Genomic DNA, 16813 nt, shown 5'->3' on the forward strand with positions numbered 1-16813 from the left:
CTTGTCCCTTTTCTGCTCAGCTGACCAAACCACCGAGATCCTTTTGCAATCTAAACCTTTCTTCCTCACTGTCAACCACAAACCCAGTTCTGGTATGATCTGAAAACTTCTTTCTCATGCCCCCTACATTTAGGTCTAAGTTATTAACATATCCCTATGGAGTTACTGTCACAAAAACATTATTCTTTGCTGCCTGCCACTGATCCAATTTCAAATCCAATTTGTAATTTCCCTTAGATCCTGCAGACTTTTGCCAAGAAAAGTCCCTTGGCTGCCATTACATTCCTTGAGAAAAGCTGTCGCTTCACAGCTCCAGCAACCCCACATTCAATCCTGAACTCTGGTGATAGATGTGTGGAATTTGCACACTCTCTCGTAACTGTATGGGTTTCCTTCAGGCAGTCTAGCCTCCTCCCATATCCTAAAGAGGTGTGTGTTGGTAGGTGAATGGGCCAATGAAAATTGTCCCTGAAGTGGAGGTGAGTGGTAAAATCTGGAGGAAGTTGATGGGAACATGAGAATAAGGTGGGATTAGAGTAGAATTGGTGTAAATGGGTGCTTGATGGTCAGTGTTTATTCAGTGCGCCAAAGAGGCATGCTGTATAACTCTGTTGGTGGCACAGGTAAACTGACATTCTGTTGAAGTAATGTAAATGAATAAGAACAGAAAATGCTGGAAATAATCAGCACGTCAGGCTGAGAGGAACAGAGCTTTTTTCCCTCTTTGGGAGTTTTGCACATGCTCAGCCAGACCTGCTGGGCATGTCTTCCTGCTCCACATTTCACACCCCTACTTTCTTTTGGACATGTTCTTTTGTCTACATTCTCACTCTCTAACTGCTCCCATTCACTCATTGAACAGATATCCTTGTTCACTTGATCACCCTGGTCAGAATCAGGTTTATTATCACTGATATACGTCATGAAATTTGTTGTTTTGTGGCAGCAGTACAGTGCAAGACATAAAAGTTACTATAAGTTACAAAAATAAATAAATAGTGCAAAAGAGGAATAATGAATTAGTGTTCACAGGTTCATGGATTGTTCAGAAATCTTATGGTGGAGGGGAAGAAGCTGTCCCTACAACGTTGGTTGTGGGTCTTCAGGCTCCTGTACCTCCTCCCTGATGGTAGTAATACAAAGAGGGCCCTTAGTGAAGGACGCCTCTTGAAGATGTCCTCAATGGTGGGGAGGGTTGTGTCCGTGATGGAGTTGGCCGAGTCTACAACCTTCTGCAGCCTCTTTCGATTCTATGAATTGGAGCCTCCATACCAGGCGGTGATGCAACCAGTCAGAATGCTCTCCACTGTACATCCATAGAAATTTGCAATGGTCTTTGGTGACATACCAAATCTCCTCAAACTCCTAATGAAGTAGAGCTGCTGGTGTGCTTCTTCATGACTGCATCAATGTGTTGAGCCCAAGATAGATCCTCTGAGATGTGACGCCCAGGAAATTGAAGTTGCTCACCCTTTCCACTGCTGACCCCTCAATGAGGACTGGTGTGTGTTCTCCAAACTTCCTTTTCCTGAATTCCACAATCAATTCCTTGGTCTTGCTGACATCGAGTGTGAGGTTGTTGTTGCGACACCACTCAACCAGCCAATCTATCTCACTCCTGTACACCTCCTCAATGCCATCTCATCGCACCCAGGTTTTACCCTATCGAGGGCAAATCCCCTTATCCCACTCTCCCTGCAACTTAACAAGCTGACGAATGGTCTTCTACTTGAAATGTTAACTCCGTTTCTCTTCCCACAAATGCTGCCTGACCTGCTGAGTGTTTCCAGCATTTTCTGTTTTTACACATGAATATATTAGATTGTATATTTACAGATTCTATCAATAAGATAATATATTTGAAACAGTATCCGGCTAGCAGTTATATTGAACTAGTGAGCAACTCCTCTGGACCAACCATTTTCCAACCTGAAAAGCAGCTAAATGCTAGCAGTTACAGTTGTATCTTCTGGTCAGTGGATTAGATGCTCGTGCTCAATAAAGTTGCTGAACATGGGCTCCGATGTATAATGTTAAAGAGTAAGCATTTCAAAGATGCTTTTCATTAAAAAAAACTTGTTGGCTCCACTTCCTACACAATTTTTAAAAAATTTAAATGAAACTGAAGTGATAAATTCTTTTGGTTCAAATTGCAGTGAAGCTACATCAATAAGTGTTGCCTACAAACACCTCAACACTACAATCCAACTCACTTTTGACCACTCTCATATAACAAAGGACAGATGCCTAAGAACAGTGGGCTGACAATGTTTTCAGCTAAATAAAACTATGTACTCCAAAGCAGAGATAGGAAGTAAAAGCAAAAAATCATAAGGCCATACCTGTCTGAACGACTCCTTGCTCACAGCTGGTACATCTGATGAACATGTATCAATTTTACTTCTGGAAAAGAGGCAGGAATTTAGATGTTGTTTGGTTTGAAATTGGTCTTTAATTACATCATACTTTTACAGACTGTGTCCTGTTCCACCAGATGAAAGGTGGTTCTTGCTGTTGAAATCCATCACAACCTCTATAATATTCAGTACAACATCATTCTACACACACAGATGTGGCATTCTGCAGTAATGAATCTAAAGAACATAAGTTTTTACATAAACCACAGATATAACAAGCTCCCAATTTTTCATAAGTGATACTGCCACTTCCATATCACTGCACATAGGCATGGTGAACACCAAAACCACAGGTGCTCGAAGTTCTGTCTGCAGGATTAATTGGTATCATTTGCTATGAATGTAAAATGGTATGAACAGTGTTCTCTAGTCATTGTGCCAAAAAATCATATTACTTGCAGAATTTTTCTTCCTTTCTTAACTTGGATATAGAAGGATATACATTTACTAAGTACTTTTCAGGACCTCAGGATATTTCAAAAGACTTCACAGTTCTGAAGCATGTAGCAGAAAAATTAAGCATATCAAGAATTCAGGATGAGATAATCACATGATTAAATAACTTTGGTTGACAACTAAATGTTGCAGGCACTCGTCTGCCCTTGTTCAAAATAATACAATGGTATTCGTTAAGTGCAGCACTCCCTCAGTCTGCACTGGATTGTGCTCAGGTCTCTGGGTTCGTACTTAAACAAATCCCGACTTGAAGAGAAGATTATCATCACTGATCCACAGCTGACAAAGGAATGCTTAAAGTCTGAAGCATTCTGCTGCCGCTGTCTTGCTCATGAAGGCAAATTGCAAAGGGAGGTTACTTTGATACCCCATCCAACTCCCACTCTGACCCATTGGTCTGTAGCCTCCTGTACTGTCACAGTCAGGCCCTACACAAGCTCAAGGATTAGCACCTCATCTTCCATCTGGGCACACCGTAGACTTCTGAACTCAATATTGAATTTTACAACTTCAGGTAACTCAATTGCTTAGTCTGTATTAGTTACCCATCTGTGATATTAGCTTAGCTCACTTGTCTCTCCCCGTGCACCCTCCCCCGCTTTATGTTTTCTTTTCTTCCCTTCTGGAAGTGGAGGACGTGCCCAGCCTGACCTGCCAGGCATGTCCTTCTGCTCTGCAATTCGCAGTTCCCACATTATTTTATCTATATTCTCACAAACTGCTCCCATCCACTCATTGACCTTATCCCCATGGTCACGCCAGTTTTACCCCATCAGGGACAACCCCCTGCCCTACCCTCCCTGCTTTTTTTTGTCTCCTTTTGAGTTCTGACAAAGGGTCCCTGACCTGAAACATTAACTTTGTTTCTCTTCCCACAGATGCTCCCTGACCTGCTGAGTACTTCCAGCATTTTCGGTTTTTGTTTTAGGTTTCCAAAATCTGCAGTCTTTGATTTTCACCCACTAACCAAATTTGACTTTGATTGCAAAGAAATACCACCGACTCATTTCCATGCTTGAAAGTTCCCATCTCTGCATAAAATCAGTCTTATTGAAAAAGAACCTTGACAACTTGCAAAGAGTTGGCCAGCAGACTAATTTAACATTAGATGACATACAAATTACAATACCTGTCACAAGCCATGGATCCTACCATCATAACTGCCCCGATGATCCCAATGCGCTTATATTTAGATATTGTACTGGACAGCTGTTTTCTGATAACAATGTGCATGTCGTCCTGTGAAATAGGTCAAGGAATAGGTCAGCAATCCCTCGAGTTAACATAGATCATTACAGCAGACCTAGTTCTTGAAAGCAAAGAGAATACTTGTTAATGAATGCATACATCAATGCAGGTTTTCATGAGACAAACTTCCAGAAGGACTAAAGTACATACATGAGAGACCAGGATAGTCGGAGATTTTTAATCGTCTCTGCCTCACCTGAATGTGGCTGCCCTCCAGTCCTCTACTGAAAGCCAATGTGCTGAGAATGAAAAACAGCTTCCTAATTTGCTGGGGAGACAAGTTGTCCATGTAATCCAAAATACCCTGTGGAATTTAAAAAAAATCCTTAGTGTGCTATAAATGTTGCCATTATAGCTATTTCAAAGATCTGCAAAGTTATTAGTCATTCTCATAGCGTGATTCAGTACAGAAACAGGCCCTTCATCCCAGTGAGTCTACACCAACCATTGACTATCCATTTACAGTAATCCTATATTAATCCCACATTCCCATCAACTCCCACAAATTCTACCACTCATCTACACATTCGGAGCAATCTACAGTGACCAACTAACCTACCATCCTGCACGTCTTTGGGGCATGGGAGGAAACCAGAATGCCGGGAGGAAACCAGAATGCCCAGAGGAAACCAATGTGGTCACAGGGAGAACATGCAAACTCCGCACAGACAGCACCCAAGGTCAGGACTGAACCCAGGTCTCTAGTGCTACTGTAGCCAGATTTAATGACAATACAAAGATAGGTGGACTAGCAAATAGTAAGGAGGTCATAAAGAGCCTGCAAACAGATAGGGATCGATAAAACCACTTAACAAGAAGTTGGCAGAAAGAGTAAAAAGAAAGAAAATGCCAGATTATGTACTTTGGAAGAAAGGATGAAAAAACAAATCATTATTTAAATGGAGCAAAACCACAATGTGTTGTGGTACAAAGGGATCCAGGGTCCTGATAAATAAACCACAAGAAGTTCGCATGCCAGAAGAGCAAGTAATTAGGAAGGCTAAAGGAATGTTGGCCTTTATTGCAAGAGGTATGAAACATAAAAATAGGGAAGCTTTGATGCAAAACCACACCTGCAGTACTGTGTACAGTTTTGATACTAATATTAAGGAAGGACATACTTACACCAGAGGTAGTGCAGAGACAGTTCACGGTTGATTCCTGGGATGAAGGGGCTGATGTACAAAGAGATGTAACACAAGTTGGAGCTTAGAAGAATGAAAGGTGACCTTACTAAAGCACAAAATTCTGAGGTGCATTGAGAGGGTAGATGCTGAGAAGATGTTTCCATTAGTGGGAGTATCCTGAACTCATAGGCATAGCCTTAGAATATGGATCCACCATTTAAGATGGAGAAAAGGAGAAATTTCTTCTCTTAGACCATCATGACTCTTTGGAATTCTCTACCCTAGAGGGCTGTGGAGAAAGAGGTGTTGAATATTTTCATGGAGGAGAATGATAGATATTTGCATTACATGGGAGTCCATGGATATAGGAGAAAGCAGGAAAGTTATGTCGAAGCCAGGATTGGATTAGTCATGATCTGATCGAAAGGTGGAGCAGGCATGAGGGGACGATGGGACGATTCTGCTCCTGTTCCTTATGTTCTCAAGGAAAATGAGGTAGGGCCAAAAAAGACTGGCCTTACCAAAGATCCACATGTGCCTAAATATAAGACATTAAGGCAAAGCTAACAGTTAAAAGAAAAACCTGGACTCTGCTGTACACCTTATGTAAAGCTATTCCCAGTGAATGTTTTATCACTCTGTAGCATCTGATACCAGTACAGTGAGAGTGAAGGCTTTTCCATCTGTGCCAGTCTCAGATACCTTAAACGTTTCTCTTGAAAGTAAAATGCAAAATAAATCCCTGCTCAGAGTTCTTTCAACCCACCTTCACAAATACAGCATAGATAGCCATTGTAGATGAGCTCTGGGAGACCAAATCCGTAAGCACATCGAGTGAGATATCCACCTCCGCAGTGAAGCCGCTGCAAACATGTGTCACCAGCGCACCAACAACCTCCTGTACAGATGTAATCACAACTGTTTTCATATTCTAGAATGACTAGAATGCTGAAGCATACATGTAATGAACATTGGAAATAAAAAAAAAGAAAATGCTAGAGCTTTTTTTTAAAGAAAAGGTCAGACAGCAGCCTCGTGAAAGATCATTGACCTAAAATGTTAACAGTTTCACTTGCTAACTTGCCTGACCAGGGGACCAGTATTTTCATTTTGTCATTTCAGATTTCTGGTGTCCAAAGCTGAGGGGCAACTGTTTTCACCCAGAGGGTGGTCAGTATATGGAATGAACTACCAGAGGAAGTGGCCGAGACAGGTACATTAACAACATTTGAAAGGTACTTAGACAGGTACACAGATAGGAAAGATTTAGAGGGATATGGGCCAAATGCAGGGAAATGGGACTAGCTTCAATTGGAATCTTGGTCGGCATGGATCAGTTGGACCAAAGGGCCTGTTTCCCTGCTGTATGACTCTATGATAGTGCTATAATGTGGCAAACATGCAGATCTGGTCTCTACCAAGTATAACCTTCAGTTTAACAGACTTCACATGGAAGAGGACAGGAGATGTGCTGATAGGCAAAGATAAAGGCTTCCAGACCTGAAATAATAACTGTTTCTCCTTCCACAGATGCTGCCTGACTTGCTGAAATTGTTTTTAGCATTTTCTATTTTTATTTCAGATTTCCTGAAGCTACACTTTTTAAATTTTCAGTTGGGAGGCTGGTAGCTGAACTGCCAATGTTCTCTTTCACTGGATGTCAGTGCTGCAGGCTTTGTAACTTAAGTGATGACCTCCTATCTCTATTCACACAGTTGAGACAATGGATGGACGAAAGTACACATATTGAATAGCATTTATCAGGCTAGAGACAAACAGGATTTGGGAGTGATAAAACACTTCATTGACCACATTCATTTTGAGTGCAACTAATCCTTCTGATTCAATGATGCTGAAGTGCTTTGCTAAGGATGTACAAGCAATGCTGGGAAGACAAGTGTGCAAATTGCAAGAGAAAACTAATAAAGGGCAATTTCAGGATGAGGTCAAAAAGGACAGAGAGCGTAATACTTAAAATCATCTTCAGATAAGGCAATATTTTGTGAAATCCAGCCTAACATCTAGAATTTTGTTTATTCCTTTGAGGAATGCCGTCATCACCAGCTTGCCCAGTATTTATTGTCCATCCCAAATTGTACTTTAGCCAAATGCCCTCCTGGCCCTATTCAGAGTTTAAGTATCAGCCAACCACATCATGGAGTCCAGTCACATGTAGTCAGGACCAAGCAAGGATGATAGATTTTATTCCCTGAATGATGTTAGTGAACCAGATGGAGTTTTATTTCAAACTAGTGGTTAAGATTACTGGATGCTGGCTTTTCTTGTTTTATTTATTTAGTGAAATGAATTTAAATTCCCCAACTGCAATGATGGGATTCCAACTAAAATCTGTGGTTCAATCGTCCAAGCCTTGGATTACCAGTTCACTAATGTCACCGTACTAAGGCATAAAAAATGACCACTTAGGTGAGAAATCAGAAAGTGATTATAAAGTTATACTTTAGAAAAAGTCAGGTCTCCATAAGATAAAGACACAACAGGAACAAAAGTTCTTCTCTTACCTGCTGACAGTAGGGATCAAACATCATAAAGGCATGTTTATACATCTGACTTCCAAACGACACCACACTTATATCTGGGGATCTCAACAGAGTCTGCGCCAAAGACAGTACAGAAGGAAAGTATTCACGGACAACCTGAAATAAAATAATGGAATTTTTAGTGAAAAGTAGAGCCATTTCTTTCTGCAACAATAAGATGATTCACAATGCTAAACACAAAATATTTAGTGAACCTATTGCACTGTGAAGAGTCATACTTCAAGAAATGGCTAGCTTTGTGCAATAGTAGAAGTTCTATATTTACATATTATCTAATTATGTATGTGAAAAGTTTTTGGTTTGCATCAACTAATTTATAGTCAAGATAATTAACAAACAAAATGTTGTGAAAAGCAAATAAAAATGTAGACGCTGGAATCTGATACAAAAACAGAAATGCTGGAAGAGCTCAGCTGGTAATCATCAGCATCTGTGGAAAGAGAAACCAGTCAATGTTTCAGGTCAGCAACTCTTCCTCAGAACTGAGGGGAGAGTGGAGGGTTTACAGTTTTCAAAGCAGAGATGGAGGTGAGGAATAAAGTGCAAGACGAAAGACTATACGGAGATAGGTGAAGACAGATCAGTGATAATGCATATTAACTGTTAGCAAGGCATTTGAAGGAAATAGGGTGAGAAAGCTTAACAATGGGAAACTAAGAGAAACCCGAAACAAAATGTTGCTGTTGTAAGTCACCCAGAGTAATTACGATCTGATACTGAACCAGAATGTTAAAATACAATAGTCACCCTCTAATTTATTTCAAAAGCAAAATGGTCAAATATCAAATGAATATCAGTGCTGAGAAAATTCTTGTGAATCGTGGCAACTGGAATGCACAAACATCGGAGGCAGTCAGTGTGACTGAAAGAAACACAGAAGGGACAGAATGAGGGATTGTTCAATATGTAGGGAGAAAGCAGAAGGTCAAGATATTTCTAGAGGCAGATGAAAATAACTGAATCTATGAAGGAGTGATTATTCATTGCTGATAGCACGTGGGCCCTGAAACCAGATTACATTTGCAGAACATTTTTCAGTTTATGAAAAAGTGTAGCAAAAAAAAAGGTAATTGCAGATACATTATACAAAAAATTGAAAACTGTGCCTGGCTTAAACAAAACAGTATTCAGAGGTTTCAGCCAGAGATTTAAGACTTTTGAAATCAGAGAAATAAAACTCCAACAGATGACCGACGGTACTAACCAGAGCATGACTCCGGAATGCAACCTGCAGAAGTTGATCCCTGATATGGCCGAGACGAATCTTGCTGCGCAGCAGTTTCTCTACTTGTTTCTTGCTATTGCTCGCGCCAGCTGTGTGGAGGATCAGGAGAACTAACAAATCTATTACCTTCAAATGGAAATAAGACATACACAGGACCAGTGAGTCTTTACCATTAATAGCAAAAGAGCGTGATAATTTTACATTCTCTCCAAAAAGAACAGCAACAATTATTTCACAATACCAGGATCCAATGAGTCCAACAAGTCATAGCATCTCCAGGGTTTGCATATATAGGTCTTGTCAGTGGAAGAAAATAGATTCAAAAGTTTTCACCAAAAGAACTGGAAACAAGCTAGGGTGGAATTCTCATAAACGGGGAGCTGATATGATATCGAATGTACTGCAATCAGTAAGAATTTTCTAACATTGAAATAGCAAAATTTTCAATGCTATGGGAAAAGAGTAGTGAAACATTCACTTCTTCCAATGTTGATGCACCATCTGCAAGATCCATTGCAGCATCTCCTCCTTTGGCAGCATCTCCCAAACCCATGGCCTCAACGCTTAGGATAATAGTGGCAGCAGGTACAGAGAAAAACATTACCCCCTAGTTCCCACCAGTTCACACTCCATTCTGACTTAGAGAGTCATACATCAATGCTGAGGTAAAATCCTGCAACTCCCTCTACCAAACAACTATGAGGAAGCACCTGCACCAAAGACTGCAGTGTTTAAAAGTGGCAACTCACCACCAACAGCAAATGATCAATAAACACTGGTTTTGGGAGCAATGCCCATATTCCATTAATTAATAAAACAAAAACTAGAAAGGTCTTTCAAAAGAGCCAATAAAGACATAATGAACTATGAGGCATCAAGCTGTGATTCTAATTCCACTGGAGTAAAGAGCTGTTAAGAACCAATGTGTTCTCTACAGTGCTTTCTATGTGCTCTTGACATTGGGTAGATCAAAATGCTTTTCAAAATCCAAGCTCCACTGCTATCACTCCTATCATTTGATTAAGGAATGAAATGCATGCAGTTTATGGGAAAATTTGACAGCCTGGTGGTTGACCATCAGACCCTGTTTGTGTGCAGAAGCCATTATCCCTCCCAGTCGGGAAATACAGTTAATTAATGCTCTCCACATTCTCCAAATGAGTCATGGTCTACCAGAATTTTATTGCAATTAACTTTCCGTTATTTTTGTAAATTACGTAGAATTCTAGCTCCTCTTTTGTTTAGAATCCTTCTACAGCCTCTTTACACAAAAGTCCAACTTGACCATTCTTGGCAGGCCAAATGCTAAAGCTAAATAGTTATCACATTCTGGTTCTAATGGGGTGCTTCCTCTTTCACTTCATTGGCCCAATGTACTGAAACACAGGACAAAGTGTAAAGATATTAAAGGAAATTAGTTACCTTGTGCTCAGCAGCAGAATCTACACTTTCAATTGCCTGCAAGAAGACGGCAACAGAAAACATAGCCTTTACATCTTTTGGTAACAATTATCACAAGTACATCATGTAGGCTGACACTAACATCACTGAAACAAATTATCTGGATAACATATTGCTGTCTTGTCATTCATTCCTTCACTCACATTGGCTATCTTGCTTCCTATGTTATAATGATTACTTTTCAAATGTCCTACATTGGATATAGGTAGCTTTGGCTCATTTTCAACTCAAAGACACTATAAAAACAGAAGCCTTGCAAGTCTGTTTCATTGGTCAGGTTCTCTGCAGCTTGATAGTTAAAAATGAGAATGATTGAAGTTCCATGTTACAATATTCATCAGTGGCAAGTAACCGGATTAATCTTTTAAGGTCAGGACCTTTCTTCAGGGTCCTGACCCAAAATGTTGACCTCCTGCTTTTCTCCACAGAGGCTGCTTGGCCTGCTGAGTTCCTCCAACATCATAGTGTTTTTCATCTAGATTCCAGCATCTGCAGTCCTTTGTTTCTCTATTTTTTTTTAGGTACTATGCAAAGTGGAGTAAGGGGTGGAGCACTCTAATAAGCCTTAACAGAGGCAAGAACTAGCTAATCCCAAATGCCTCACATTAATCAGACTGAGAAAATATTTGCATGGGTGCCCACTAGGAACAAAATTAGGTTTGGCTGCAGTTCCCTCCATTTTTTCAATATCCAGTTATCATTAATGATTTGGTCTCAAGTGCAAGAAAGGTCATTTGGCCAAAAAACTGAAGGCGAGCTGACATTCTTGTAATTATACACCATGAGGAGTCAGCACCTTGTCAGGAAGATGTAAGCCAGTTGGAAACAGTAGTATTTAAAAAAAAAATTCTTGTCTTTATTTATATTATACTTTGCCAAATTTTTTATATTACTATTAAGCAAGATATTAATGATAATTCTCCCACAAACAATTATCAAATGAAGACCAGTGCTTAATGTGCTTCAGAAATAAATGTATTTATGTATATCAAAAGAATGCCGTTTTATATTGGATTTTTAAAATCAAACAAGGCTGTTATCTTTACTAAATGTTGCAGTTGAATTTGTACAATACCCACCCCTCCCCATCAAAAAAAATGCTGGATTTTTCAGTTCCTCACTCATTATACCATTTCAAAAGGTGCAATATAAACATTATTACATCTGGCTGCAGGGTGGTGAATCTCCAGAATTCTCTAGCCTGGAGGGTTGTGAAGGCTAGATCTTTGGAAATATTTGAAGTGGAGATACATAAATAAGATTGGGAAATTGAGGGCAATGAGGAACTGGACCAGAAGAGGAGTTAAGGCCTGGTGAAGATCAGCCACAATCATATTGAATTGAGGGGCAGGCAGCAAATTCCTACTCGTTTCCTTATGTTGCATGGAATCAAAGTTTGTGGTGGAAAAACAAGATGGGAACATTTTGGAAAATTAGTGGTTGATTGCTGACTTTAGAATCATGGAACCCAACAGTGTTTCCAAAGATAAACAAGATGTGTTTGAAGTTTTACAAGAAGGAAGCATAGCTCAGGTTCTGCTTTTAGACTTTAATACAAAAGGTGCACGTATAAGGGAATAAGTGACAATAATGGCATCAATTACAAATGATTGTTTTATTTAGTGCCTGGGATAACAAACAAAGGGATTAATTTAGTATGGTAGCAAGATCCAGTTATTACAGTATTGCAAGATAATGGACAATAAAATCCATTCTTAAAGATGAGAGCATTTACATCAGTAAGTCTTTTCCGAGGGAAACAGCTTTGAAGCAAACAATTTACAACCAATAAAATAATTTAGAAATAACTATAACACTAGCTCTTCTCTGTGACAACGTAGCTTTGAGGCAGGCAAAATTGTGTATAAAGGGGTGAAGTCAATATTCTTCAAAGAGCTCAAAGATACAGAAACAGTCTAGTCAGCATGTTGTGCATCAATAAAATTTGCTCATTACACTCCACATCAACTCGTGTGCTTACTTGAAGCATGTTTCTATGAACCAAGGAAGGAAGGAAAGTTAAAAATAGTCACAGCCCCCAGTATTGGCCTCAATCTGCCATGGTAGGCCTGTGCAAGACAAGCAGCATTCATGTGGTTCAAAGGCGTCTTCAATGCACAAAGCAATATAACTTTACAGCAAACTATTTCAGTACAACAACCCATTTAACTTTGACCTCTGAATTATTTCCAGGTGTTATACATGACATATAGGATTACCTTAATCCAGGCTTCAGCTGTCACTTTTTGAAATCGTACAGCAGCTTTGATAACATCAAACATAATTGCAACACAGTCATAACCACTGTTCTCCCGACTCCCCAAAGTCCTAAACACAAAATCAGAACATTGATCAGCATCTGTTATCATCCATTAAAATTGTCTCTAAAGCGAGCAAAAGTAACTCATTGAATCATACAGCATTGAAACAAGCCATTTGCCCCACCATATCCATGACGACCAATGGGCAGCCATCCATAGCCTTCTATGCCTGGGCAATTCAAGTGCTCTTCTGGACACTTCATTTAGGTGACTCTGGTTCCACCACACGCTTCAGACAGTGTATTCCAGGTACTCACCACTCTCTAGGTGAAAAAGGTCCCCCTCAGATCCCCTCTTACCCCTTACTGTAAATCTATGTCCGCTATGGTCTCTGATGTGAGCTGGTTGCCTAGGATAGTTGAGCTTTCACTTCTGGTTAGTCAGCTCCACTAAAACAAAATAATACAGCTATGTGTCTGCAGCCACACCAAGGTCCAAAGCATAAGAGTCAAGAAAAAAAAACTTGCACTTAGGTGGCACATTACACAATCTCAGTACTTTGACTTATTGCTACTGCTTTAATCTAGGAAATATAGCAGCTAATCTGCACAGTCTTATACAACCAGGCATTCATTTTATTAAGTGATCTTGATTGAAAGATAAATATTATTCACAAGACCAAGACCAATGCTCTTCTTTGAGGCAATGCTATGTTACCTTTTAGGCTGATGGCCTCATCTGCACTTTTTGCATTGAATTATCAGCCTTGTTCATGACTTCAAGTCTAATGTGATAGGCGAACCCACAGCCTTCTGACTTGAGAGACAACTAAGCCTCAGTTGGAAGGTTAAGCAAAAATAGAAACTGGGAACTCAAGATTCGAAATAGTTTATTTTCTTTGGTCCCTAACTCAAAAAGAGCTGTTAACAATGTTACAAGACACACACAAAATGCTAGAGTCCTGGGTCTTCACCCAAAACGTCAACTGTTTATTTCCCTCCATAGATGCTGCCTGACCTGCTGAGTTCCTCCAGCATTTTGTGTGTGTTGCTCCAGATTCCAGCATCTGCAGAATCTCGTGTTCATAATGTTAAGTGAGTTTTTCTCACCAGCTCTTACAGATGAGGGTTTTTGTTTTATAAATAAGCTGACACCTCTGGGGAAATTAAAGATGTAGATATTCCTACACAAAGTGAGGAACAATCCACTTTCATCTCTTTTCTGCTCAACAGCTGGATATAAATATTACAAACATGACATTCAGGGGCTATTAAATTCCAGGTAGTTATTTTATAGAATTGTGGCATAGAAGGAAGCTATTCAGCCCAAAGTCTGTGCTGACCTCAAACCGGAGCAATCCCATCATCCCATTCCCCCATAGTCCTGAAAATTATTCTCCCTCAAGTGCCATCTTATTCTCTTTTGAAGGCATTAACTCATTCTGTTTCCATTGTCCTTACAGGCTGCAAATTCCAGATTATAACTACACTCTAGGTAAAAAAGGATGTTCCTCACATCCCCTTCGTATTTCTTGCCCAAAGGTCTGGTCCTTGAACCACCTGCTGCTGGAAACAGTTCCCACTATTTACTCAACCTAAAGCAGTCATGACCTCACATCTCTTGTGGATCTTGCTTCAACAATCTTTACTCCAGGGAGAACAATCCCAGCTTCTCCATTCTCACCTGTAACTAAAATTTCTCATCGCTGGAAACATCCTAGTAGACATTTTCAGTACCCTCTCTGGAACCTTCACATCTTTTTAAAACGCCATGATCAGAGTTGGACACAATATTCCCACTTTGGCCAAACCAGTGTTTTTTGTTTCGGGCTCAACATAACTTCTCTATCTTTCCACTCCATGCCTCAATTTATGAATCCCAAGATCATTAATATACATCAAAACAGCAGTTCTCCCTACACTCTGGGGAACACCACTGTTTACCATTCTCCAGTTTGAAAAACAACTATATATCACTGGTCTCTGCTTTCTATGATATCACTGCCAAATCTGGAATTTAAAAAAAGACCTCATGACCATGAAACCTATCTGATTCTTTAACTTCAGGGAAGGAAATCTTCTGACCTGACCTCACCAAGTTCATACATGACTCTAGACTCACCCATATGATTGGTTCTGAACTGCCTCCTCAGTTCTAGGGCAATTACTAATGGACAATAAATGCCAGTACTGCCAGCAACATCCACACCCCAGAAACAAATACATTAAAAAAAAGCCAATTTCCTATCGAAGCTCCTCGTGACATTTTAATACCATATGCCTCAGTTTTAAGATCCAGCCTGTGAAGTAGGACTTTATCAAACACCTTCTGAAAATCCAAGTAGACAAAACCTACTGCATTCTCTTCATCAACTTTCCCTGTTACCTCATCAAAAAAGGTAATCAGTCAAACTGCATCTGCTTTCAACAAATTTATGCTGGCTCTCCTTTGTTAATTCAAACTTCTCTTAAGTCCCTATTAACATTTTCCCCAGTTATTGTTTCTGAAAGCTTTCCCACAACTGATTGGCTTGGAGTTGATGGGAATGTCCTCATAGTTGTTCTAGTATATCAATTTTCACCCCATCCTTTATGTCTACTGCTTTCTACTGCAATATTGGCAGCATTATCTTCCTTAGTAACGATTGGTACAAAGTGCTCATTTAGTATTCCAGCTAGTAACTCTTCCTCTGTGAAATGATCACTTCTCATCAGCTCCATCCCTCCTCTTATACACCCTTAGTAATTATTTATCTACAGAAGACCTTCAAATTTCCTTGTATGTTAACTGTCATTTTCTTCTCATGCTATCTCTTTACTCATCTTATTTTCTTTTTCACTTCTCCTCTGAGATTACTATATTCAACCCAATTCTCAAAGGAATTATTCCCCTGACATACATCATACACCTTTCTATTTTCTTCTCATCATCTGTATTTCCATTGTCATCCAAAGAGCTCTGGCTTTGGTTCTCTTATGGGAATGTACCTAACCTATAATCTAGAACATGTACTCTTTAAAACTCACCCATTAATCTGTTAGTTTCACCTACCATTTATATTTAACATAATGATCTGATATCATACCGCATAACATTCTGATTTTGTTTGTCTTGGCCCATCTGGAGTTGAGAAGGAAGCACACATGACTCCAATTCTAGATTCCTGCGTAGTTCCCTAATCACCTACAAGAAAAATAATGCAAGTGTCAGTAAACTGGGTTCAAAACTAAGGTTCTTTCATAGGGTCTCCACATTGACAAAAACCCAGGTTAAACTGAAGTTTGACAGAAATCAAGGAACATACTACACCCACCCAATACAATTCTATCTCCAATTTTGCAATCAAATTATGCACAAACATATCCTTGTAGCCACGATGAGAGTTAAATAAAAGTTAGCAGCATAGGTGATTTTATATTACAAGAATGTAATTGATAGTAAATGTGACACTGACTGCACTTAGAAAAATAAATTTACACTGGTTCTGCTCTTTGTGAGCTGTTGCTCAATTCAGTAGTTTGCTTATGGCCCATTAAATGCATAGAATGGAGACAAAGCAATTAATTGCATGACATCAGAAACAATAAAATTGCCATTAAAAACATTACAATAATTTGTAGAAACAGGAGTAGGCATATGTCCCTTTGAGCCTGCTCTGCAATTCAATAAGATCATGGCTGATCCTATACCTCAGCCACCCTATCCCATCTGATCCACATATCCCTACATTTTTTTACCGTCCAAAGACATAGAAATTCCAAAGATTTACAACCCTCCAGGAGAAGAAATGTTTCACTTCTGTCCAACAGCTAACCTTACACCCCATAGATCCACACCCTTCAACCTAAAGCCTCTCAACGTGCACCCTGCCGGTCCCTATCAGAATTGTGTGTCTCTCAATGAGATTGCCTCGCATTCTTCTGCACTTCAGTGATCACAGGGCAATATTGTTCAATCTCTCCTTCTAGAACAATCAATCTAATGATTTTATGCTGCACCAACTCAAAGGCATGGACAGCAAAACTCTGATAATCTGGCATCCGATAGTTTGGAAATC

At 39.7% G+C, this 16813-nt stretch overlaps 1 protein-coding gene across 1 annotated transcript in view; it reads right to left on the bottom strand.

Annotated features, from left to right (window-relative positions):
* fancd2 (FA complementation group D2) overlaps positions 1–16813 on the bottom strand; it is an 85601-nt gene that overhangs the window by 46710 nt on the left and 22078 nt on the right. The window contains exons 11-19 of the mRNA XM_052018576.1: positions 15842–15939; positions 12715–12823; positions 10457–10492; positions 9014–9160; positions 7771–7905; positions 6015–6146; positions 4318–4425; positions 4003–4112; positions 2343–2403 (exon numbers count right to left, since the gene is read on the bottom strand). Of these exons, the coding sequence (XP_051874536.1) occupies positions 2343–2403; positions 4003–4112; positions 4318–4425; positions 6015–6146; positions 7771–7905; positions 9014–9160; positions 10457–10492; positions 12715–12823; positions 15842–15939 (936 nt within the window). The remainder of the gene's footprint in view (positions 1–2342; positions 2404–4002; positions 4113–4317; positions 4426–6014; positions 6147–7770; positions 7906–9013; positions 9161–10456; positions 10493–12714; positions 12824–15841; positions 15940–16813) is intronic.

The sequence above is a fragment of the Pristis pectinata genome, chromosome 6 (genome assembly GCF_009764475.1).
Source record: "Pristis pectinata isolate sPriPec2 chromosome 6, sPriPec2.1.pri, whole genome shotgun sequence".
In the NCBI taxonomy this organism is placed as follows: Eukaryota; Metazoa; Chordata; class Chondrichthyes; order Rhinopristiformes; family Pristidae; genus Pristis; species Pristis pectinata.